Consider the following 24,408-nt stretch of genomic DNA (forward strand, 5'->3'; position numbering starts at 1 on the left):
GTGCAAAGCAAAGGGAGGGGAGGCTGCATTATATCTATTCTGAATTTAAATGAAAGGATGCTAGTTTGCAGAGCTGTCATTTTTGTCACGTGTCATAACTGCTAAATTTATACTAATTTGTAAGAGACAGAAAAATAAATACAGTCCATTTCCAGTTACCAAAGAGATATACTGTGTGCTAGTTCCCAGCTGGTGTATGTTGGCATAGCTCTGTTGAAATGTAACTGCAGTTTCAAACTGTCTGAAAATGTCTTGGATGCTTATCTAAGGAATATAATGTTATACGTTTTCATCAGCTAAAGCAATATACATCAATCATCCTTTGTAACTACTAGAAATGAAGAAGGTATTATAATGCGAGAAATTTCTTGCATAGATTTTAGAGAGTGCTTTTCTATGTTAATCACACCATTTCTCCAGGGCATAGTTTTAGAGCCATCTCCTGAAGTAATGAACATTCTTGTATTGAGTACTAAAAATACTGCACTTTAGTAATCAAGCTGATGCCTCTGGCTTGCTGGCTTTATGAACAGTGAGGGTATACCGTCTAGAAGCAAGATCCCACTTAGGTCTTCCCGTGAGAGTTTTTTCTGTGTCCATACAAAACCTTCTTCCCTGAGCTCAATGCAAAACTGAGAAGACAGTAGGCAAACATCTGGGACCTGCATTCTCTTAGACTGATCCCCATACACTTCTTGAGGATACAGGCTTAATTGCCGAGTGCCTCTAACTTCAGTGCCTTCCCTAGTATGCTCAGCACAGATGAAGTCTATAGTCCCTTAGAGAAGAGTCCTACAGCGGAAAAATTTCCTGCAGCACAAAGAACTGTAAGATGTGTCCCCAAAGATTTGGCGATGTACATATGTGAGTGCAGTATCAGTGAAGACACCATAAATCAGAAGTGACTTTGCAATAGTTCACAGTTCAGCTGAGCTAAATGGGACAGCCAAGGTCTGAATGCTAATCACTGGGGTCTCCGCTGTAAAGATGTCGACAAACAAATTAGTCAGGGAAGGTGGATAAATTTCTACAGTCTGTTCTCTTGGTAACACAAAAATAGTATTTCTGATGATTGGGCAAACTGATTCTCAGTGCTTTTACATTTCAAGACTGTTTCATCTGGTCAATCATTCTCCTCTGCTGAGCTTCCCGGGGGATGTGTTACCTCCATTTTGAATTGTTGTTAGTCTTTTGGTTGGTCTCAGAGGAAGAGAGATTTACCTGGGAGGGTAATTTTTTCTCTGTGACATGCAGTATGATGCACAAAAATGACCATTCCTCATTGGAAACTTGTTCTGTTTTTGTTAAGTACTTCACTCTGATGATTAGTTTTCTTTAAAGGCCTCCTGAGTTGGGTACTTTGAGGCACAAGCATATGTTGGTACAGGTGATGTATTGTATTATCTTGTCCAATAATTACCTTTGATTCAAAACTTTAAGTGGGTTCAGCCTTAGGTTGTTAACTCTTCAGGAGAGATCTGTGACAGCCTGCTAATGGTAACATGCCCAGAGATTTGAGCTTCCATGGTGTGTGTGTGGGAAGGAGTGGAGTCTGCTTCACCATTACATGAGTAAGTCCACATGCTGTGCTAGGTAGGGCTACAGTAAATCCACTCCCTGAAGTGCCCAAGGCAGCATAGCATATAAGCCATAGGAATAATTAATAATAATCCTTTCTCCTTTTACTTCTAAACTAGAATTTGGGGTGGTTCTGCCAAATACGTGCAGACAGAAACTTCAGGCACTTATTCATATTAAATACTTGACCTTCTACGGGGATAATTTGCTCCAGCCATAGCTATCACTAGCTCACTCCTAAGTGGTTCCGTGCTTACTGATCAACAAAGGCTCCCTTGTGGAAGTCATGCTCTCCAGGCATGATGAATGCATAGGAGAATGATATAAAGATTACATAAGGTCTTTCTTTTGCTAATTTCTGGCATAATCATAAGAACAGTGTAAGACATTGCCTCTGTGTTCAAATCTGTTGTGGTATTTCTTTTGAGACGTGATAGCTAATCAGGAAACAATGGTAATTATGTGATAGCACACCACTGAGATTCCTTATTAGCTGAATTAAATAGTGTGTGTAGCTTTAGGATTGGTACTACAGAAAGGAAGCAAGGGCTTACAGGTAAACCTGGAAAAAAAACACAAGGAAGGAATGATCACAGTGCAATAACAGACCTTTTCCTACCATTGTGTGTACGTGTTCTCATTGCATGTGTTCTTTAGATGAATATGTATAAAGACTAATTTTTATCTATTTTGGAGAAAATGGCCTGAATTCTGGTCTTGCTTAAGTGTAAACCAGAAGTACAAAACAAGTGTAGGAGACACCAGGTGCTGTTTAATAGAAGGCTGAATTTACCACTGGATGGCTTGGTAGCTGGACCAATTACGGTTTCCCCATGGGAAGTGTTTTACAAGAGCAGTCCCAGTTGTGATGTCCACATTGTACCTGATGATCCCAGTCTGCGTGCCTCTGGGAGCTCTCAGAATTCCAGCTGGCTTCGCAGGCTTAGCCTGGGGCATCCTGCTCTCCTTGCAGGCAGCCTGTGCTTGGCCCACATTGACTCCTGTGTGCCCTCATGGCAGAGCATTTGGGGACAACTTGAGGAAAGAATTGTGGTGGTTTTATCTGCTTGATATCGCCACAGCGACAGATGGGATTGTTCACAGGTGCATGAGAAGTCAAGTCTATCCATAGGCATGCAAATACATCTGGAGGGCACATGCAAGGCTTATTTTGGGAATGCCAGCTGCATTACCCTACAGCCAAGCCCAGTGGTATTCATGCATCACCTGTGTGTTTGGGACTGAAGGTGCTGTTTGCAGCAAGTAAAAAGGATCAGAAACAGATTTGTCTCTTGCTTAGTCTTGGTTTTTCAGTCAAATGCAATTAATTTCTCTAGGTTTAGCATTAAGTAGTGGTGTATGAATATCTCAGCCTTACTAGACTTATGTTTTTAAATAGGCTTCCACATCAAATCTTGACTAAAAACTGTGGATAAATTCTTGTAGTGAAAGCTCTTTGTCCTTAAGGGGAATTAGCCCAGATTAAGAGATATAGGATGTTGCCCTCTGATACAGTAAATGCAGTCACTGTAAGATGCAGGAGAAAATTCCTGTATTTGGCTCTGTATTTAGAGCATATCTGCCTAGCTTAATTTAGGCTAGATTCTGATTTCTGTTATTATTCTACTACTTTCTGTAAATCCTGAATAAATTCATTACCTTTGCCCATGTTCCTGAATCACACACAATAAACATTACCTTAAAATACAAGCTAAAACTTTGAAATACATATATCATCAAGAATATTTAGGAGGAGAGAGAGCTGGTAGTTGTTACTTGTAAGGTGTGGCTTGGTTTTAGTAGAAACCATCAGCAGGAATAACCAAACCCTACAAAACTGGAAAGACTAATTCCCTCTGTGAGAGCTTTACAGGGTGAAGTTCCCCAGCCATTCTGTACAGGCAGTGGGACTGTCTGATTATCACAGCAGAATCTTTGACCTTAAAAATGTAAGGAAAGTGCTGAGGGCATTCATCTCTCATTAAGGATAATGGGAGTTGAAAGCTTTTAGAACTCTTCAGGATTAGGTCCAAAATTTGTACATCGTAGTAGCAGCACAGATGTGCCAACAAGTAGGGCTTACTGAGGAGCGCAATTAATGTGAAACGAAATGTTTCCCTCCCCAGCCCCAGGTCGTTCATTGGCTCTGCAAATCCAGCTCCGAGCCCAGTTCAAAAGAGACTATGAAAACATGGGGTGTATCGATAAAGACAGTAGTAGCAGAATTTTTTTTTTGTCTTTGAGAAGTGACCCAAACATATTAGTAATATTTCTGTCTGGAGAGTTTAGCTTTTTTGGCACAGAAAATTTGTTCCTGGAACACAGCCTACTATAGACACAAAGTCATTAGCTGCTGGGTTATTACAAAGTTAATGATGAAAGACAGAAACTGTTAAGTAGGATATTGAAATGTGCATTTAATTTTTTTTGCAGTGATTCTGGAAACAGTCTGACATTTCTAGCTGATCAAAAGGAAAACAAATAACCTCAGCTATGGAGAGAAAGAGACAGCTACAGAAAAGGGAATTTGGGAAAAGACTTTCTCTGGACAGCAGTCTTGTGGTAAGTATGAATATTTACTGAATTTACTGAATATATCTTCTGTCATAAAATATAGTTGTTAAGAGGCAATACTCATAATGATGTACATTTTAAAGGTGTTTATTCATCACAATATCACAGCCTTTTGTGATTTTTTTTTTTAAGATTCTCCAGAGCAAAAGTGCAGGAGGAATTTTACAGCATATAGAAGCATGTCCCTGAATTCAGAGGATTTACACAAGAAAGGAATCTAGACAAATATACCAAACTTGTAATTAAAATCCTACTCAGCCTCTGTGAGATCACTCAGTATTGCTATATACTTAGTGTATAAGAGCTGTAGGTAGCTGAGGTCATCTAATCAGAAATGCTTGTTTTACTATTGAGGATACTAGGAAAAATTTATTCACCATAGCGAATGTATAAACTACTGTAATATCACCTGAAAGAGAAACATAAATGCCACATGCTGTAAAATAATTGGTTTTGCTATACATAGGATTTGAATTAGTTGATTGTATTCTAGATTTATTTTTAGTTAATGTTTTCAAATGATGACTGAGATTAGCAAGGAGTTTTTATAGCTATACTATGGATACATGACTGGAAAATGCTCACAGATGTTGAACAGTTGTGTAAGAGGATAAACACACCGATGTCAAGTGTTCAGCATGCTAGTGTGACAAATACTGAAACAAGCAAAGCTGAGAGCAACAAGGAAACCCATGCCATCTTTGACATTCACAGAGGTTGTCTTCTGAGGAAGAAGTTTGTTCCTGGGTGTTGATAGTAGAGCTGCCTCTTTTTTTGAGTACTCGTATTGCTGGGATTGATGTTGGGAAGTGCTGGGAGCAATTGGATTTGGCATTGGTAGCTGCAAGGGCTGGGTTCAGGTTCTAGGGGTCACTAATGAACAACGGTTTGGCTCCTCACACGAAAGCCACAAATATTAAACTTTGCCCAATGAACTGTACTTCTTCACTCATAATAACGAGTCAATTCATGAAACAGTACTTGATTAATGAGAGGGAAGGACAGCAGCAAGCTAACAGGACATTAGAGAATAACCAAACGCTCCCTTCCCAGAATGTACCAATAGTCATCTGAAGTCCTCATCTCTGACTTCTTGAGCAGATATTTCTCATCTCCTGTAACATCTCTTTACACACAGGTAGTGACTGTGGGACCCCAGAGCCCTGTTGCCTGCTATCCTGGGTAGCAAGGCCTCTTCCACGCCTGTGTGAACCCCATTGTGTGAGCTGCCCACAGCCCACTCCGGCCAACCACTCCTGTCTCACCCGCACTGCAGCTTGCTGTTGAGATTTTCTCTACCAAAAAGGCTACAAAGACCTCCTAGGGAGTAGAAACTCTCGTGTCCCATCTCTTTGGTCTGACTTCTGTATCCCCGTACTGTAATGTGTTGCCCTAATTTGTGGTGCCCATTTGTCTCAGGCAAATTTAAGATGATTACTCTACCCTGGATTTTACACATTATTACAACTATGTAATTTCCTTCATCTTATGTTTATACTTGTGTTTTGTGTTTTGTTTTTTTTTTTTAAAGTAAAAAGCCCACTGACATGCTAAAAGCAGTGGATATGGACCAAGCAGGTTTCAGTCTATCCATTGATGCCTTTCTTTCATCTGCTGTGCTCTTTAGCAGGGGTCAGTAGAGCAGTCCCTCCCTCCGTCCCTCCCAGATTTCTGCAGCTCTGCAGGCCTTAGAGGACTCTGCTCTTCTCCCTTAGGCCTTAGCTAGCAGGTCTATACTTCTTAGATAGTGTCAGTTGGCCAGTGAAGAAATGTGCAGAGCATGTTTCGAAAGGGGTCCATCCTTTTCCTTAGCTTTGAAATGGCAGTTTCCTATGATAATGAATTACAACCCTTTATTTTGAAAAATAAAAATTTGCAGAGAGAAATAAAAGTTATGATGAGTAGTGAGTTCTCCCCCAGACTCAGAGCTGATCTCGGTACCATAATGAGAAGCTGTCTAAGCTCCCTCCTGTTCAGACCTTGCAGCTCAGTGCTCTGATGGTGAGAGGTAGCTGTTTTCAGGTTGTTCAGCCTGCAACAAAACCTGCCTTCTCAGCTTGCACGCACTCAGCAGGCCATGTCATGGTCCCAGCGCTATTAAAACTATTTCAGTTGTCTTCTAGCTTGTGGGCAGAGGAGGTAGGGTTAGTATGAACTCACAATTTTATCTAATACACTCAGAGTCAAACAAAATTTGGCAGGTTTCGTATGTTCAGAACTGTGTTTATTCCCAGGGCCAACCTCTGTTATTAGTTCTAGGCATGCACACCCCAAAACAGACTCCAGCCTAAATCCTGCAGCTAAAATGTACTGCTGCGATCCAAACAAACGACCACGAACTATCAATATTTATCTGAAGAAGAACACTCATAGAAACTGTGTACTGAAAGCTAAGGGAAATGCTAGCAATTGTGAATTTTGCACAAAGATATTGCTTAGTATGGCAAATCAGTACTGTTTTTCCCTAAATGTTTTCACTGATGTAATGGACTAGATTCAGCCTTTGCTTAATGCATTAAGATAGAAATTTTCTTTTCCCTGAGGTGACAACATGGTCTGCTGTGTGGATGGGAACAAGGAACTAGGTATTTCTGGCTTCCAGTCCCACCTACTGCTAGTTTGGACTTAATTTATAGCTGAGATAGTGCACTATGCTTAATTCTTACCCTTTCTTATCAGTAAGAGGGGAACAGAGAGAGAGACATTTGCCAGTGTTATAGGGAATATTGTGTGTGTAACACCGTCAGAAGTGCTTTGTGTAATAATCAGTGCTACCTGCATGTTAAAATGCCCATAAGGACTTAATTAGAGGAGAAACAAACTGTGGCTGTATGACAAGGTGATGCTTTCTCCCTGCTCTTCAGCAAGTGGTAAGTAGGATGGGAGACTGTACACAGCTGAAAAACAGTCTTCAGGCAGTGGCTTGAGGTCAATGAATTTATGGTAATATGTGCCAGCTGAAGATCTGTGGCTGATTAGCCCATATTGGTGCAAAAGTGTTGAAGGAAACATGTGAAAGAAAGAAATATTGCAATATTTCAATATTTTGAACATAGAAACCCATCATATCATCAGGCTGACACACCCAGTTTTAAAACAATGTCTTTGCTACATGTGGTATTCACAGATTATGCTTGCCTGTAGAGTTTCTTAGTGCATACATCCATTTTCAGTACTTGTATATTACAGGTCAGTGTCTATTGAAGCTTTATATTAAGTAGAATATGTATAACTAGATTAGAAAGTGTCGTCCATACATTTAATTAGAAACACGTGAGCACTGGTCATTGTTTACTGCCAGCTATTATTTCAAAACAAATTGGGAGAGATATTTTGAGATTCTAGTGCCTTCAGCAGCCTGTTAGTAAATCACGCTGGATGCCCTGTGACTCCATGAAATTCAACCGTGCAAAACAAAGCACTTTGTGTTCTTCTCACTTTCCCCAAATTCCTATTCTATCATACCTCCTCTTAATTGTTGCCTTCATATCGTATGTTTGTCTTAATTACCCTTGTATCCACTCTGTTACCATATTCCATCTGAGCACTATGTTTTAGTCCAGTCCCCTGCCTGCGCAAGTCCTTACGTCTCTCTTCTCGTGTCTCTTCCCAAAGGTTTTGTGTTTAACCTCTCAGGCATTCAGGGCTGGACACTCTGCTTGGAAAATCTGGCCCTGATTTGCTCGAAAACAGCTTCTCCTTGTTTGGTGGAGTCTTCCAGCATTATCGTATCTCAGAAAGAATTCTGATTTCTGTGTGTTTAAAGGAATCATGTTTCTACTCTTGTACTCTGGACCATGAGATGCAAATAGGCGTTTCTGATAACATTCCTCACCCTGCCTGGCTGTGCTGCTTTTCCCATCTGCATCAGATTGTAATCTTCTTCTGGAATGTTTTTTCCATTATTTAATCTACAAGTATTGCATAGTGATGTTTAAAACAAAAAAAAAATTCCCTATTCCTCCCTCATCTCTTAGACTCTGAATATATAGGCTATGAAGTTATTTGATGGAAGAGTGAGAAAAGGAAAGAATTGTTCTGAAAAAAAAGACATGGCTTCAAACTCCTTAGAATATGGATCTGGGCCTTCAAAATATGAACATAAACTTCATCAGAGTGTTTTGTATTCAGGCCTATCCCATCAAAGAATGAATTTCAGGCTTCAAATGAGGAGGATCCATTTCAGAAACATCCTTCAAACAACATGTCAGTGAGAAATTTCATAGACAATAAAACACTCTTCTTTACACCACAGACACAGTAACTACTTTTTGATCACCTCAGCTAAAGGAGAAGAGGTCAGTGTTTTTTCATATACTACTCTACCCCTTTCCAGCTGGTGTCTTGGGGAATAAGCTTTACAAAGAGGGCAAATAAACCTTTTTAAAATTAAAAAATATAGATGCACAAATATGTTCATAGAACGTGCTTCATAGGACATATTTTTTTAGTGAGAGATTATGGGCCTCATGGATATTTGAATTAATGCTTTACTGGAAGCCATGTATTTTATCAAGATTCAGAATCCTACTGCTGTTAAGAACTGCCAGATAATGCAAAAGAGGAATCAATACAACAGATGCTCAGGTCAAAGGGAAGTCTTGCTGTTCGATTCAATGAAATAAGATCCCTATCAGCTTTTAGTCATAATATCACAGGTATTATTCCAAAAATCTTTAGTATAGCCGATGGCTGTTATTGCTCTGTAGGTTTCCAATATTGGCAACAGGTTGGAGATTTTTTATACACCCAGACATTCATTTGCATTTGCAGATGAAGCAGGTAAGCCTGCAGTGACAATAATGTTTTATAGCTTTATATTCAGGTGAAACAATTACGAAATATTAACTTCATAAAAATTCTTACAGGCAATCCTATGAGATCAGTTAAAGAAAATATCTTTGTAATTTTTCCTGATATTTAAAAGCCAAAATGTACCACCCAAGAAGGATATACTTTTTACAGTTTCAATATAATTTTACACTACCTTATTGTTTCATCTGTTGTACAAGTGATGCTACTGTATTTTGGTTTTATAAAGTTTTCTTTTGCAAATTGATTACAGTTAAAACACCATAACTCTGCAAATCAAGCTGGTTTGAGGTAGGAGGACTAAAGAAGATCTCTGATTCTTTTTTAGTTCTAAATAACAGGTCTCTGTCCTATCATATTATTATGACATTAGTAAATATATTTTATATTATATACGGTTATAAGATGACAAGACAGCAATTGGAGAACAAGGTGGAACTCTATGTCCTTCTGGATTGCTGTGTAAGAAATCAAGACCAAAGCCATTGCTGTTATTGCCACAGTACTTCTGTTTAGAATGTAAATAAACTGCAAAATTCATAATGTTGATGGAATATATTTATTTGCAATACATTGCTTAGCTGTTACATAGCTCCATGTCAGATTGTTTTCTGTTTAGACTGGCATATATGGCTATTAAGAGAAATAGATTGTTCTGAAGAACATCCTGCCTTATGTGGCTTAAATCCTTAAATCCTTTACATTTTGTTAAAAAGAACAGCTTTACAAAGTAAATAGTGTGAATATTTCATGATTTTAAACTTTATTAATGAATGATGTTTTAATGTTAAATCTTTCATTTCAGTATATGTAGTTGAAAATAACTAGTGAATGAAACTAGGTAAAAGCAGGATGGAAAGGGATTTTTCTGTATTTTTTTTCACTGCAGATGAAAATATATGAAGAAAACTAATATGAAAGCACATAGAAAAGTAAAAATTGTACTTTAATAAGATTAAAGCATATATTTCCTTAGTACGGGTATAATGAAGATGTTTTTCATGTGACAAGGTTTCTGTGGTAATATTTGCAATTTATTATTTGGTATGTGGGGGAGGCAGCTTAGACAAGGAATGGCATTAAAAAGCTAATGAAAGGATTGATTGTATTTCAGGTTTTCCCTACAGAAGTTCTTCAACAAAAAGAAAAATGGAAAAAAACCAAACCCTAAATAGACCCAAAGCTAAGCTTTTAAGTAACTTGTGTGGGATGAGGAGAGTGTTAGAACGTATCACTGCCACCAGGGCCACATTGGCTACTCTATTCACTGGGGTGCTCTTTGAACATAATACAAGCCCTATCCTTTGCCTGATCCAAACTGTCCAGTTGTCTCCCAGACCCTTTTGATCAGGAAAAAGTCAATGTTTCAAGCTGTGCTCTTTATTTGTGTGGATAATTCCTAGCCTGACTACACACGTGGTTGGCCCTTACAGCTGTAGTGGCATTTAGCTGGGGAGACTTGAGAACAGAATATCTTTTTGAAGCAGCCAGCATTTATCAAAGCAAAAGTTTTTGTTTTATTTAAAATGAAGCTTCTACTTCTGAAAGCAAGCTGTGGTAAAGTGCTTCTCTGGTGGCTCATGAACTGTGCCCTGCTGCTTTCATTCTGGTCACACGCTCCTGTGGGGCTCTGTAGGATTAGCTTTAATGACACCACTTTGTTGTAATAAGGGTAGCAGTGTAATATAATGAATTGTACTGGGGCGTGGGAGTAATACCTTCATCTAGTCTACCTGAGGTTGTATTGGCGTCATGTGCAAAAACGCTAAGTTGAATTGGAGACCTTTGAGAAGTGTGCATGTGTTATCTGTGAATAACGCATGGGGCTGGGAGCCAGGTGTTTGGGGGTTAAGTCCTACATCTGTGACCTCTAATCAATTTCTATTTCAGTTTAATAAATTTCTAATTCAGTTTTCTCATCAATAAATTGGAGGTTATAATAATTTCTTACCTCATAAGTATTCTAAGAATGGTCTGTTATTAGCACGTGTCTGTAGTGTGCTTTGATATCTTCAGATGAAAGGTGCCACTTATAGCAAAGCTGTGAAGAGTGCTGCGTCAGCAAGGCAGGAGGGGAACTCTTTGTATGTGGGGAATTAAATTCAGTGAAGGGAATAGCCCTGACTTTTTTGCTAGTTGACTGTGACATTCACAAATATCTAACATCACTGTGTGACGTAACGTAACCCAGCATTTTGAAATGAAAGGTGGCATTAAAAATATTGCCTAGTCAGATGTTGGCTAATGTTCTAATGTTTGTAGCCCGATTATTTTTTGTTTCCACCTAAAACTGCTGCCAAATTCCTTATGAATCTGCAAATATTTTCAGTCCTCTCAAAACTTGGATTTTTTAATTTGTGTGAATTTATAATTTAGAATTTTATTCAGCTGGATACACCATCAGGAGAAAAGCACGTGCCAAGGGTGTAATCAGGCACTGCAAAAGTATGGTGCAGCGCTGGAAAAGACATGCAGAATGTGAGCCTCAAACAGTTTTCACAATGTGTTGCAGAGGCAAGCTAAAGCATCCATAACATTCAGTGCATACAGCGGGGAGCGTAAGTCAAGGAGAACGGTTTAATAAAGGTCACAAGTGTGGTGTTTTGAGGTAGAAGACAGAATACAGGAAAGAACAGCAATGAAGTACATGTAGTGTTACTAACTTAATAGGTTAATGTTTGCACACTTCTAGGGAAAAGCCTAAAATATAGAATTGTCTGCATTTGCATTTTTAATAAAGTGGAAATCAGAACAGGAGCTCTGGTATGTCAGGCACAAGAAAACACAAAAGGAAAGAGCCATCTGAAGGGGTCAGTTCACAGGAGAAGCTGGGGAGAGGTGAGGAGAAAAGAGAAACCACTTGTGTGGGACAGCAGTGCTTAGGCTTTACTGACGTTATTGTATCACTAATGCTAATAATGTGGGAAGTTCTGTGGTCTGCATGGGTTTAAGGACATAATTTACCAGCACAGCAGTACATCTAGGGTACCAGAAGTAGAATCTACATCGGCTTGGATAAAGACAGCATGAAGTCACTAGTTTCACCAAGTAAGATGGATGGCACTTCCATGTAGCAGTGGTGGAAATGACTGGTTTGGACTTCATTTGCAGAAGAGAGATTTGAAAATAAAGTAGTGTGTAAAGCGCTGGACGTCCTAGCAGCAGTCAGTTACTGTAAGTGCCATTCTTGGACTCTGGAGCAGCCTGACAAAACCTAACATCATAACTGAAAAATACAGAGGCTGTGAGTTCAAAAGGACTCTGTGAACCCAGGGAATTATGTTAGAAGTAGTAAGTGTTGGGCCTAATGTGAAGAAATTACTCTATTAGGTGCTAGTGCCAGAGAAAGAACTGAAATCCTTGCTTGGAGTGATACAGATAGTGACCTATTACTTTGATTAAAGCTTGTTTATACCAATAGAAACTAGTGAGCCTTTTCAAGAAATGGAGATGTGGATAAACAGTGAGCTGTAGCTGCATAGCAAGCTAGAGAAGATATTGCTTGAAGAGAGAATAAAAGTAAAAAGCTCATATATAGCATTGAAAACAAGGAAATATTGTATGGAGTGTGGTGTTGCTGAGCAACAGTTGGAACAATATTCCTGCTGGAAGACGCCTCAATGGTTTATTGATCAAAAGCACTGACACCAACACAGGCAGAAGTGCGCTCTGAGAGAGGAATTATTTACCATTTGTTGCTGCACAGCAGAAGTTACATCAGTAGGTATACATGGTGGCATGGTGACAGCTGAAACAGAACCCGAATCCCTAGAGAGCATGCTTTGACAAACTGCTGGCTTTTGCTTTCTCGTGTCTTTGGCACATAAACTTAAAGTGACAAACATGAGACTTGAAGGCTAAAATAAAAGCTTTAAGAGAAATTTCTGTAGCTGATCTGCCCTTGTTCATTGCCACAGAACTTGATGCAAAAGCAGAGGAAAACTAAGTACAGAGAACAGAAAAGATGATTTTACTAGTGCCTGCAAATTAGCTGGCAGATGGACTGAGAAAAACAGAGGGCTATGATATTCTGTGGCCTTTAAAAAAAGGCAGGAAATTCAGTCAATGTTGCTACAGAATCTCAGCAAATTCCCTGTCAGACTTTCACCATGAAAATATTAATCCTAAACAATTTCTAAAAAGCTTTTGAAGACACTGATTTGGCTGCAGAGGGGGAACTAAAAATGAAAATGAAGGAAAAAGCAGAGCAAATGTCTGCGCATATTTTGAAAGAGATTCAAGAAGGAAACCTCAGCATGGTACAACACAAAATGTGGGTGCAACAAAAAGAAATAGGTGTCAAATGTTCAGGTCGACAAACGCGAGACTGAACTACGAGAAGTTTGTGGTTATTTACAGTTGTGCATAGCAAGGCTTAGAAGAAAATAGTCATAGATTTGTCTCAGTGCAGAGGAGGCAACTGTGTGCTGAGAGCTGCTTTTTACAGGTTTTCTTCAATATCATCCAGTTAGGGACATATTAAGGAGAAATCTTGCTGTGGAGCTATTTGGCAGATAGTGGATCTTTATTTTGGATGGAGCCTCACGTCACCATTTGGAGGAGTTTTGATGATTTGCAACGTGTGTGCCAGGCTCTGTTCCCCGGGGCCTCTGGGAGGAGCTGGCGGGTGCCCGCCACCTGGTCCACAGCCAGCTCGGCAGCCTCCTGCCCGCTCCTGCCCTCGTCCCCAAAGATGCCAGCAAGGAGCAGGCTGCATGCAGGGGAGAAGAGCTCGAGGGGTGCGAGCCTGCTCCTGGCCGTGATCTCGGGCTGCTCTCTCCCTTTGCCCCTGCCCCTTCCCCATCGACGACAAAGCGTAGCTGTGACAGATGTAAGTCCAGCCACAGAAGAGGAAAGGTCAGGGAAAGCTTTGGATTTAATGTGAATATGCACACACTCTGCATGGCCTGCCACATGATTATGTGCCTCTCTGCGCCATAAAGGCTGCGTATCATCGGACTAGCCAGAGATAAGCAGTTACCAAGGGAAATGGATATACTGGGGACCCTTATCTAGGTCTATTAAGCTACCAAATACAGCAGTGTAATTGAAGGCTTTGCCTGCCCAGATGTTAAGAGCAGAAGGCTGCCTGTAACAAGAGATCTGAGGAGATTGGGGTTAACTAAATAGGGGTTTTATTGACAAACCTTTTAAAATGCTTCATGCCTTCAGCAATTAAACATAACACACACCCTGAGAAGGACAGGTCTCCTCTGTCTCTCACAGTTGCCTGATTCCACTTGAATACAGTCCTGGGGAGAAGAGAGAGAGAAATTATGTCCTATGTTGTTTTATAGTGTTGATATAATTCCCTACCCTGCAAGACGGAGAAGGAATAGTGAATCTACCTCCTGCTAGTTCAGTCATGGCAACCTCTCAAATGTCCTATTTTGAATATTGTTGCATCCCTAGAAGAATCTACATTTCTCTCACGGACTTGTGTGCATGTAAATGTATAAAGGCAAAAAATATCTTTGCAAAAAGGTATGTAGACATATCCAGATAGATTTATTTTACAAATGGCTATGGTCAACTTTCCCTGGTGTTCTTGAGTTTTGCTTATTTTTTCCCCTTACTCACAGTTAATGTGGGATAGCCTTGAATCAAAGCTATAGTTTAGAGCCATCTGCAAACCAGAATTTCCAGACTGTGTTAAAAATTCTGAGATTTTGATATTTGGTTTAGTCCCAGTCCCCCAGCTGGAAAATCCTGGTTTTCTTCTAAAAATATGTATATACTTTTGGTCCTCTTACTCATTTAATTCTATAGCTATAATAGATGAAGTACACTAAAACAGATGACATACGTTGTTTTTCTCTGTGAATTTACAATTTTGATCTTTAGATAAAGTGTGCCTTACTGAAAATTTCAGTTAAATCACTATATGTTTTGCCTTTATGGAATAAGTGTTTTCTGGTTAAAAACCAAGCTGACAAAGAAGTGGCTAAATCTTTCACATGGAAAATATTCTACTTCACGCTGTCAAAAGAGCGACGCAAAACTCTGCAGTGTAAATATGTCTTTTGCTCGGCAACCCTGGGGGCAGGGACATTCAAGGGTAGATACTCCGATACCAGACATTTTTCTTTTCTAGGGAGTCTGTAAGTGCTTGTCGAGCTCTAATTGCTGTGAACGGCTCTGCTAGCGTTCGTTTCTACTTACTTCTGTTCTTGCACCTCCGAGCTTCTCCGTCTGCTTTTGCTTTTAGGGCCTCGCTTGACCCAGATAGGAAGTGAGCTGGGATCATCGCGAAGCATTTAAAATAATTGGGTATCAACAGCTGGCTTTATGGGAAGCTAGCAGTGTAAATCCAGAGAGTTTTTATGATTTCAATGGGTATTTTTTCTAGTGTACAAAGCGGATCCAAGTAATTTTGGCTGGGAAACAGTTTCTCAACTTATTTCTATAATAATACCTTAGAGTTTTCATTATAGTGAAAATCTCTAGTAGGTCTGAAGGGAAAAATTACCTCCACTGTTTCCAGACACCCAATATGTTTTCCCTTTGCTTGAATTTATGAGTTTTGGCAAAGATAACTCACAATATGATCGTGTTTCAGGGTTGTGGTTTCTCACACTGAATCCCAAACCAACATGTAACAGTTCAGAAGGCTCCTATGTGTCTTTAGTGATGTATGCATATGGGACATGGCTCGCTAAAATCCTACCAATCTGTTTTCGTCTCCAGTGTATTATTCACTGCATAGTCTATTGAAACAGTTTTCTGAAATAATATTTATTTCCCAACTTCTTGCAAAGTTTTACAGCATAAATTGCAGTCCTAACCAAAAAGAGCAAGATTTGACTCTTAATGAAAATACTTTTGTTTGTAGTGCTTTGTAAGTAGCTTCAAATATACCTGTTTATCAAAGATCTTTTCTGAAAGACAAATGCTTGAATCAAGTGACCCCACGAGGTGTAATGCAGAATTCCTCTCAGATTTAAGTATTAGACTGGGATAGAATGGGTATTTCCATCCTGGGAAATTAGTTTCATTATTTTGACATTTTGTTTTCAACTAAACCTATTTTTTTTTACTTAGAAATGTTGAAAATATCTCCCCTTAAACTGAATTTACTTCTCATTTTTGCTGCAATGCCTTCAGAGAGTCATTTGTATGCCTCGTGTTCCCCTGCTGCCCAGCTACCCTATGGCACACGTGGAGCACGAGGTTACACAGCTGTCAGCCTCTGAAGTGCCGTCTCTGGAGGGGAAGCAAGCCCAGACTCTACCTGGTACACGAGAAGGAGGAGGTGGGGGTACTCAGCAGGTGAACTACAGTGCTCTTTGTGGCCTTAAACACACCATGCCTGAGAGTACAAACAAAAACCTTCTGACTCAGTAAGAAGGGGTGTGTGGGTGCATGTGTGTGCATTAAATTCCTGTAAATTGTCCCCAGAAACTGAACATTTTCTGTTCTCCTAAAGGAAATCTGTTTTTTAAGAATGATATTGGCATTTTCCTTCAAAAATTCTGATTTTTCTTGTGGAAACTGCAGTCTCCTCTAGAGCAGTCAATAGAAAATTCCTGAATGGTTTTACTAAAACTATACAAGATGATGCTTTTACTTTTAGCCAATCTATCTACTGCCTTATTCCTCTAAGTAGAAACTTCAGTGGCACTGATTAGATAGATATCTCAGACAGAAAAGTACATACTCCATATAGGTTAAGGTGACAGAATCTGGCATTGCAAGTGTCTGTGTCTTATTTCATTCGTGTCTTTTACATACCTTAAACTCCAGGAACCTCAGTGGACTTCTCCCTGATGTACATCTGTCTAAGTTAGACAATAATCAAGCTAGTGTCTTCTGTTTATACTATAACTATTTTCATTCATTCAAACATTTTTTAGTTATCAACTAGTATCTTATACCTGTTTCTCCTGCTGTTACTGAGGGTTGGATAAGAGTTTTCTCTCATGTTTTGTCTTTGTAAATTGGATCGTCTTGTGATACTGAATCATGCTGGTTGTCACTGCCTAAGCAGCAGGTTCCTCCTAACCCCCTTCCATGTATGGTTCTGTTTGATGGGATTGTTATTTACTTTCCAACCACCTTGTAATCTCAGTTTCATCTGTGACTTCAAGCTTTCCTTTGAGTACCACATCAACTATATTGTCAAGGCTTTTTTTTTATCAGTGTAGGAATTCAGCAAAAGCTCAGGTCTTGCTGTCTCAGCAGGACACTGAGGGTTCGATTTATGTCTGGATAACAGCACAAGTTGAATTATTGCAGTAGCTGGCTCACAGCCTCCCAGATTGGCTGCTACATGGTAGTCTGAAGTTTGTGCAAAATTCACTATATGTGCTAAAGGACATACAGTTAAACATACCCAGAAATCAGCACGCCGCACCTATACAAGGCAGTGAATTATTTTTGAACGTGGCATTATTTAAATCTAGAAAGTTTTAAATATGCTTCCCTCCCAATGTGCCTGTGTCTTGGACTATCCCAGTGTTTGTATGCTGTATGAATGAATTTTATGAACATAACATACATCATTGAAGAGGGTTGTCTCGCAGCCTTCACTCACTGTCCTTGAGGGAGTTGGACACCGCTGGTGTTGGTGGGTTGCTGTTTCCCTCTGGTGCAGAAACTGTTTCCTTTCAAAGTCAGTCCCAAGTGACCTGGGAATCTCCTTTGATGGAGGCTATGTGATTCAAACTAATTAAGTTTTTTTTGCATTCACTAGTTTTATGACTACTGTTTAGCAACTAAATTAAGCTTTTTGATTTATAATTGCTTAGTTCTTCTGATTTTCAGTTGACTAGTGACTGCAGGTGTATTGCTTTGGGCATTCAACTTCAGGTACTTTATTTACAGGAGTGTTGGAAATCTTGAAGCACAGGTCCCATTAAGTGGGACACTGTAAACTTTCAGACACCTTAAGTCACCAGTTCCTTTGAAAGTCTTAACCAGTAAGCCTTCACCTCTCCAGAAACTACATTTACAAAGACGTATTTGACAGGGAGCTGCTAGCTGCAGAAATGCAAGCCTTACCTACCATGCCAAGGTACAGATTTGTAATTATGCACAGATCAAAGTAGTCTTCATCTGCCAAAACTTTGCTAATGCAAATTTGACAATTAAAACTACTTTATTATCTATAAAGAATAGTTTATGTGGCACCAAAATTACAGCATCTACTCTTTTGAGTACAGAATTAACTTTCTGAAATGAGCAATTATATTAATGAATAAATTTATACATTAAGATTAATTAAAAAATAAACCCTGTAAGTATTTCAGTTAATTTTAAAAATTATATTAATAGAGGAATAGTACCAACTCTTTAAACGTCCAAAAAAGTCAGGCTTACAGTAAGTACATTTAAAATTTTTTCACACTGTTCTTCATAGCTAAAAGTTACTTCAACAGACACTCATGCGCAACATTCTTTTTCCTTCCAAATGGTAAATACATACTCCATGTTCTGCAATTTGCATAAAGAAGATGGCATAGGTGCTTTCTTGAAAAAAGCACTATTTGGAATAACCGTTACATTCTACTGGGATGGGACAAGACTGGAAAGGTGCTCGGTTTGTCCACGCGCACTGTGTCTCTACTGCCTGCAGAGGATGGGCAAGGCAGAAGGTCAGTTCCAGCACTCCTAGAGCTCACAGTGGTTTAAGGGCAGACTGAGTTAAGGCATGATGTGTATCATGTTGGCCCATCTCCTATATAACAACATCAGGCCTTTCTAAGGAGAATGCTGTGACTGACTTGTCTGCCCATTATTGACTATAAGCGTTGCTGATATTAAGGCCAAGGACAGTGTCCCTCACAACTCCATACTGCTGGTCGGGACAAATTTTGGGCCGTGGAAAGGGAAGTCCAACACAGCCTGCAGCTTTCTTACCCACCGTGTCCCCAGTGGCACTCATAGGTGTGTTGAAAAGCATTTTAACACTTTGAGCCTGAATTCAAGATAGTCTTGAAGCAATTGTAATACCCTGTACTTTGATAATACTATGCAGCCATAAAAAAAAGTTTTAAAAATTAAAATAACCAAATACAGAGCTGTAGACAGCACTGTTGCTGATCACAATTATATGCCAAATGCTTTCCATTACCAGAGCTAACCTCTGTGCCTGTGAGTTTTATACCCTAACATACATATACCTCCTTAAATCTGACTCTAAATTTGTAATGCCTGCTTTTCAAAATAATTAAAATCCTTGCAATGCTTTTGCCTCTAGCCTTCTGCTGATAGTGTCAACTCTAGTTTTAGCCCTTTTGCACTGACAATTTAGTTAGTATAGTTCTGTGGCTCTGTGCAGACCTGCTGTCAGGTCCGCCCTCACATGGAAAGCTCAGTCGACGCAGGCTCTACAGGAGAGATGGAGATGGGGTACCCTGTAAGCTGGTGCTGCGTCAACATACTGATTCCAACATGCTTGTTGCACTTAACTCAGTGAGGTGCATTTGAAACTCCTACCTGTAAGCCTCAACCTACCTTGCAGAGATAGATGTATTATTAACAACCATAAATGTGTCCAATCCTTTTGTAAAACTAGCCTCTGGTATTTATTTCTGCAATGGTCTGCAGTCCCGAGGCGGTAAGTGTAATCAGCCGAGGTTAATGATACTGTTTGGTGGGCTTTTAGTCAGGTGTGCTTATCGTGCTTTACATGTGCTCAGACAGGTACTCGAGAGAAGGAAATACGACACTTTCTGAAATGAAAGAACTACTGCGAATTAAAACTTTGTCAACCCAAATCCTTGGATCCAAACTTTTCTTAATATGTTTAGCTTAGGGCCCATCTCAAATAAGAGACAATAACTAAGCCAATATATTGTCCCTCAGTGGAATTCAAAATTGCTGGAGGTTGCGGAGGTGAATACTGTGGATGAACTTTTAATAGCATTCAATAATTTTCTGACCTTGGCTAATGGTGATAACCATAATTGGATCTCTTGCTGCAGGGTATAACATGGTGTCCTGTAAAGTCAGGAGAGAGTTTGTCCTTTCCTGGTACTTACCTTTCACTAAGATCCCGGTACTGCAGGTAGCTGACTCAGTAGGCAGCTGGTTTGATCTGTGTTTTGTCATGTGTCTTCCTATAGGATTAAAAGATAATCAAACATTCAAGAGAGAGAGTTCAGTGTTTAAATATGTATGAAATAGAACTAAGTTTAATACTACAACCAATATTAAGTTCCCTTTTCTCACATTAAGGTTAAAACTTAGGACATATTTTGGACAATGTCTTAATACATAGAAGTTTGGAGACACAGGTTTCCAATTTCAAAACAGAGATATAGCATATTTGAGAGTAGCAGAAAAAAGATCCGATTTTGTTGTGAATAAATAAGGGGAAACCTTCTAACTCTTGTTTACCTTGTTTTGACTGTTTGAGTTTTTAATTTCAGTCCTTTTCTTCCTTTAGGACTGGAGACTGATAGGTATTTTTATCATTGCCTGTTATGCTTATTAAAATACAAAGTTCTAAGCACACTACTTGGGCTTTGAACATTTATTTTCATTCATATACAATCATATGTAAAATTTTAGGAGAGCATCAATCCCTACAGGCAAGATAAGGAACATATAAACATATATACAATATATATATTTAACATCACTTTGAATGTGATCTTGGAGCACCAGAAGCAATTGTGAGATAAAATACGAACCTGAACCAGTTCTTGTTTATTTAAAGACCAGGTTAAATGATATGGTAGTTAAGACAGGCAGAAGGAGGGGAGGGCAGTTAAGTTTAATGCTAACTGGCACACTTTCTGCCTCACTAATCTACATATTACAGAAGAACTTCTCTGTCAACCTCCTTTTCAAAATCAGGCTTGCAACTTGAAGCTTCAATGTAAAGAAGAGACAAGGCCTGATTTCACCCCCATGAGCTTCAGAGTAAATGAAGAATCATTTTAAGAAAGTCAGTGGACCAAGCTCTTAGGTGATATAAATTGGCAATGATCAAGCTATTTCAGTTTATACTAAGTTAGAATCAGTTGCAATTAAGAGCTTAACAGTCAAGTAAGTGTGACTAAAATCAGGTCAACAGACTAGAAGCCTGAAATATTTTCTTTTGCAAAAGCTGTTTAAGGACAGGTTTGATGCTCTCCCATGAAGGACAGGCTGGTGAAGTTTCTACAGACTGATGCTGGTCTGAGTGAAGGCAGGAGCCTGGTCCTGTAGCTCTGTGAAATTGCTTTGTTCCCTTGGTGGAAATCTCATCAGCATACTCTTGTCTCTGTTCTTCATGGATCTCTCTCTATCAGAGAAAGAAGTGTTGATAGCTTAAGCACTTAAGCCTTTGTTGGTGTTTTGAACAGATTGCTTGGCTTGTATTGCAACTTCAGAAATCAAGTACTCAGTGTAAGTATCCTTCCAGTCATCCTAGGGATTCAGTCCAGGTTCAAATGTCTTATAACCTGTAGGTATTACAAGTCCTCTCCTGTATCAGTCAACTGAGAGCATGAATATTTTCACCCCTTGGCTACACAGTCCTTGTAACGACTTACAGCGTCTTATCTAAACATTCCTTGCTCAGTCTCTGATGTATGAGTCAGGAGGACGAGTGTCACACAAGATATAAAATGTGTTATGTTAAATTTCCCTTTCCTTCAGGGAAAACCTATAAAGAATGAAAATTACTAATTACCTATTTCCAATTCCCTTAACAACAGTAATGATTAGAAAGCTTTATTTAAATAAAACTGAAGAGATTCCCTATATTTTCTTGGAGGAAAGCATTTCTTTCTCATGGAGGACATACAATTTTCAAAGACCAAAATTTTTGCCACTCTTTCTAGGAAATGAATTCAAAGACCGCGTGTTGCAGCCACTGGGCTTGGCCATCCCTCAGTGTCCGTGCCCCGTCTGGTCCAGAGCCATGGTGCTACTCACTAGCTTGACATGGGAGAAAGTGAAAGGTGTCAAGATTAATGGTGCTAAGTGTAATGGTATTTGCTGAGTTGCTACCTGATATGTCTGTGTTGGAAGGACACGTACCATGTCGGATGGTGCTATTTTATTTGACCGTAAGCTTCACCTGACAAAGCCTGTTCACATGCAGTTTCCTAGTAAGGCCTTCTCAGACTCCTGAGGGGGAAAAGAAGCAGCTCTGTAGCTCTCTCCCATCCCATGGACTCCACAGCGGCAGGGAGCATCTGCCCCGTATCTGTTTCACTTGTCCAGAGAGCCCAAGAGTTCACAGGACAGGGCTGGGAGCTAAACAGATGCGATGCTTTCATAAAATATCACGTGTTCTGCGTCAACGGGGGTAGCCTGTTCCGTGGGTCTCAGAGGAATAATACCCTGTCTTTATACTGTCCAAAGTTTATTTCAATAAGACTGAAAAGTAAAGAAAGAATGCAACAATGACATGGTTAACTTGGACAAGCTGTGTTGAATTTAACAAATCAAGGAACTGGTGTTGTTTTGTTGCTCAGTTGGTGTTAAATATTCCCAGTGTGCACGCAAGATGTGTCAAAACCATGTGGTAAGGAAGACAATTAGTTGTGCAGAGAAGATAAGCCGTGACCTGGTGCTCGTTTTGTATACTTGGGGAATAGCAAGGTAATATAATGTGTGCTACATTTCCACCTACAGTGCTTCTCAGACCCACTAATTTTTGTGTGTTTAGGCTGAAGATTTCCTTAAGAAACAGGTTGACTTACAGGCGGCCTGGATTTTATGCATTGCATTGGAGAAGGGTTTTGCACAGACTGAAACAACAAAGCACAAGGCAACGCCAAATCCACTGAGCACAAACATGCCTCAGTGAATAGCACTCCCTAAGCTTATTTAGCACTGTACACTGCAAAATATGCTAAACAAAGAACAAATTGCTGCTCTAAAGAGCTTGCAGACATAAGAACCTGAATCCATATGATACAGTGAATAATCTGTGCCAGATAAGCCTTCTAGCTGAAATGTTCAGAAGAAGTTCTTAATTGGAAGGAGCAAGGGGATGTAAGTGGGAGTTATGTGTATATCATTAGCAAGAGAACAAATGTCTCCAGCTTTAACTAATGTTGACTACAATAAATTAAAATAAAAAGGAACAAACTGACACTTGATTTGAAGCTTGAGATGAGTGTTAATTTGAATTTTCTTGCCACACCTGGCTTGTTTCACAGTCTCAGGATTACTTAATTGGACTCTTTGTACTTCAATTTTTATATTTTAAAAAATGTCAGGTTATTACAAGTTCCAGAACAAAATAATGTAAAAAAAATTCCTTTCAAGTCAGATACTGTTACAATTTGTTATTCTGTGCCTTTGAATGGAGTTTGACTCACCCCGATGTTTACAACCCCACTCAGCTTCGGCTTTTTTTGTATCTAAGTATTGCCTTCAGCTCTTCCTTCAAACATGTTGCTGCTGATAGGAACCCTGTGCTGCCTTTGAGTGTGCGGCTCTTTCTTGGGGGTGACTTGCTGCCATGGAAGTTCAGCTTTTCAAAGCACTGCAGAGTGGATGGGGGAGACGATTTGCTTATCTGTAACTTTTAAATGCAGGTGATTGTCTAAGGAATTCACATACCATGTTGTATTGGGTTTGCATGGCAAGGTTTTGGTGGGGGGGGGGCTACTGTCAGGGGTGGCTTCTGTCAGAAGCTGCTAGAAGTTTCCCCTGTGTCCAACAGAGCCAACGCCAGCCGGCTCCAAGACAGACCCGCCGCTGGCCAAGGCCAAGCCCATCAGCGATGGTGGTAGCACCTCTGGGATAACGTATTTAAGAAGGGGGAAAAGTTGCTGCACAACAGCAGTTGCAGCTGGAGAGAGGAGTGAGAATGTGCGAGAGGAACAACCCTGCAGACACCAGGGTCAGTGAAGAAGGAGGAGGAGGAGGTGCTCCAGGGGCCAGAGCAGAGATTCCCCTGCAGCTGTGGTGCAGACCATGGTGAGGCAGGCTGTCCCCTGCAGCCCATGGAGGTCCACGGTGGAGCAGATACCCACTGCAGCCCATGGAGGACCCCATGCCGGAGCAGGTGGATGCCCGAAGGAGGCTGTGAGCCCCCCGTGGGAAGCCTGTGCTGGAGCAGGCTCCTGGCAGGACCTGTGGCCCTGTGGAGAGAGGAGCCCATGCTGGAGCAGGTTTGCTGGCAGGACCTGTGACCCCACGGGGGCCCCGCGCTGGAGCAGTCTGTTCCTGAAGGACTGCACCCCGTGGAAGGGACCCGCGCTGGAGCAGTTTGTGAAGAACTGTAGCCCGTGGGAAGGACTCATGTTGGAGAAGGTCATGGAGGACTGTCTCCCGTGGGAGGGACCCCACGCTGGAGCAGGGAAGAGCGTGAGGAGTCCTCCCCGTGAGGAGGAAGGAGCGGCAGAGACAACGTGTGATGAACTGACCACAACCCCCATTCCCCGTCCCCCTGCGTCCCTCGGGGGGAGGAGGTGGAGAAATCTGGAGTGAAGTTGAGCCCGGGAAGAAGGGAGGGGTGGGGGGAAAGTGGTTTATGATTTGTTTTTATTTCTC

The 24,408-nt window shown here is 40.3% G+C and overlaps 1 protein-coding gene across 1 annotated transcript in view; it reads left to right on the plus strand.

Moving 5' to 3' along the window:
- The window catches only part of NCKAP5 (NCK associated protein 5), a 400,045-nt gene that overhangs the window by 15,919 nt on the left and 359,718 nt on the right, over positions 1 to 24,408 (plus strand). Inside the window, exon 3 of the mRNA XM_072873993.1 lies at positions 4,012 to 4,140. Coding sequence (XP_072730094.1) covers positions 4,072 to 4,140 — 69 coding nt within the window. The 5' untranslated portion in view covers positions 4,012 to 4,071. The remainder of the gene's footprint in view (positions 1 to 4,011; positions 4,141 to 24,408) is intronic.

The sequence above is a fragment of the Ciconia boyciana genome, chromosome 10 (genome assembly GCF_034638445.1).
Source record: "Ciconia boyciana chromosome 10, ASM3463844v1, whole genome shotgun sequence".
Lineage (NCBI taxonomy): Eukaryota > Metazoa > Chordata > Aves > Ciconiiformes > Ciconiidae > Ciconia > Ciconia boyciana.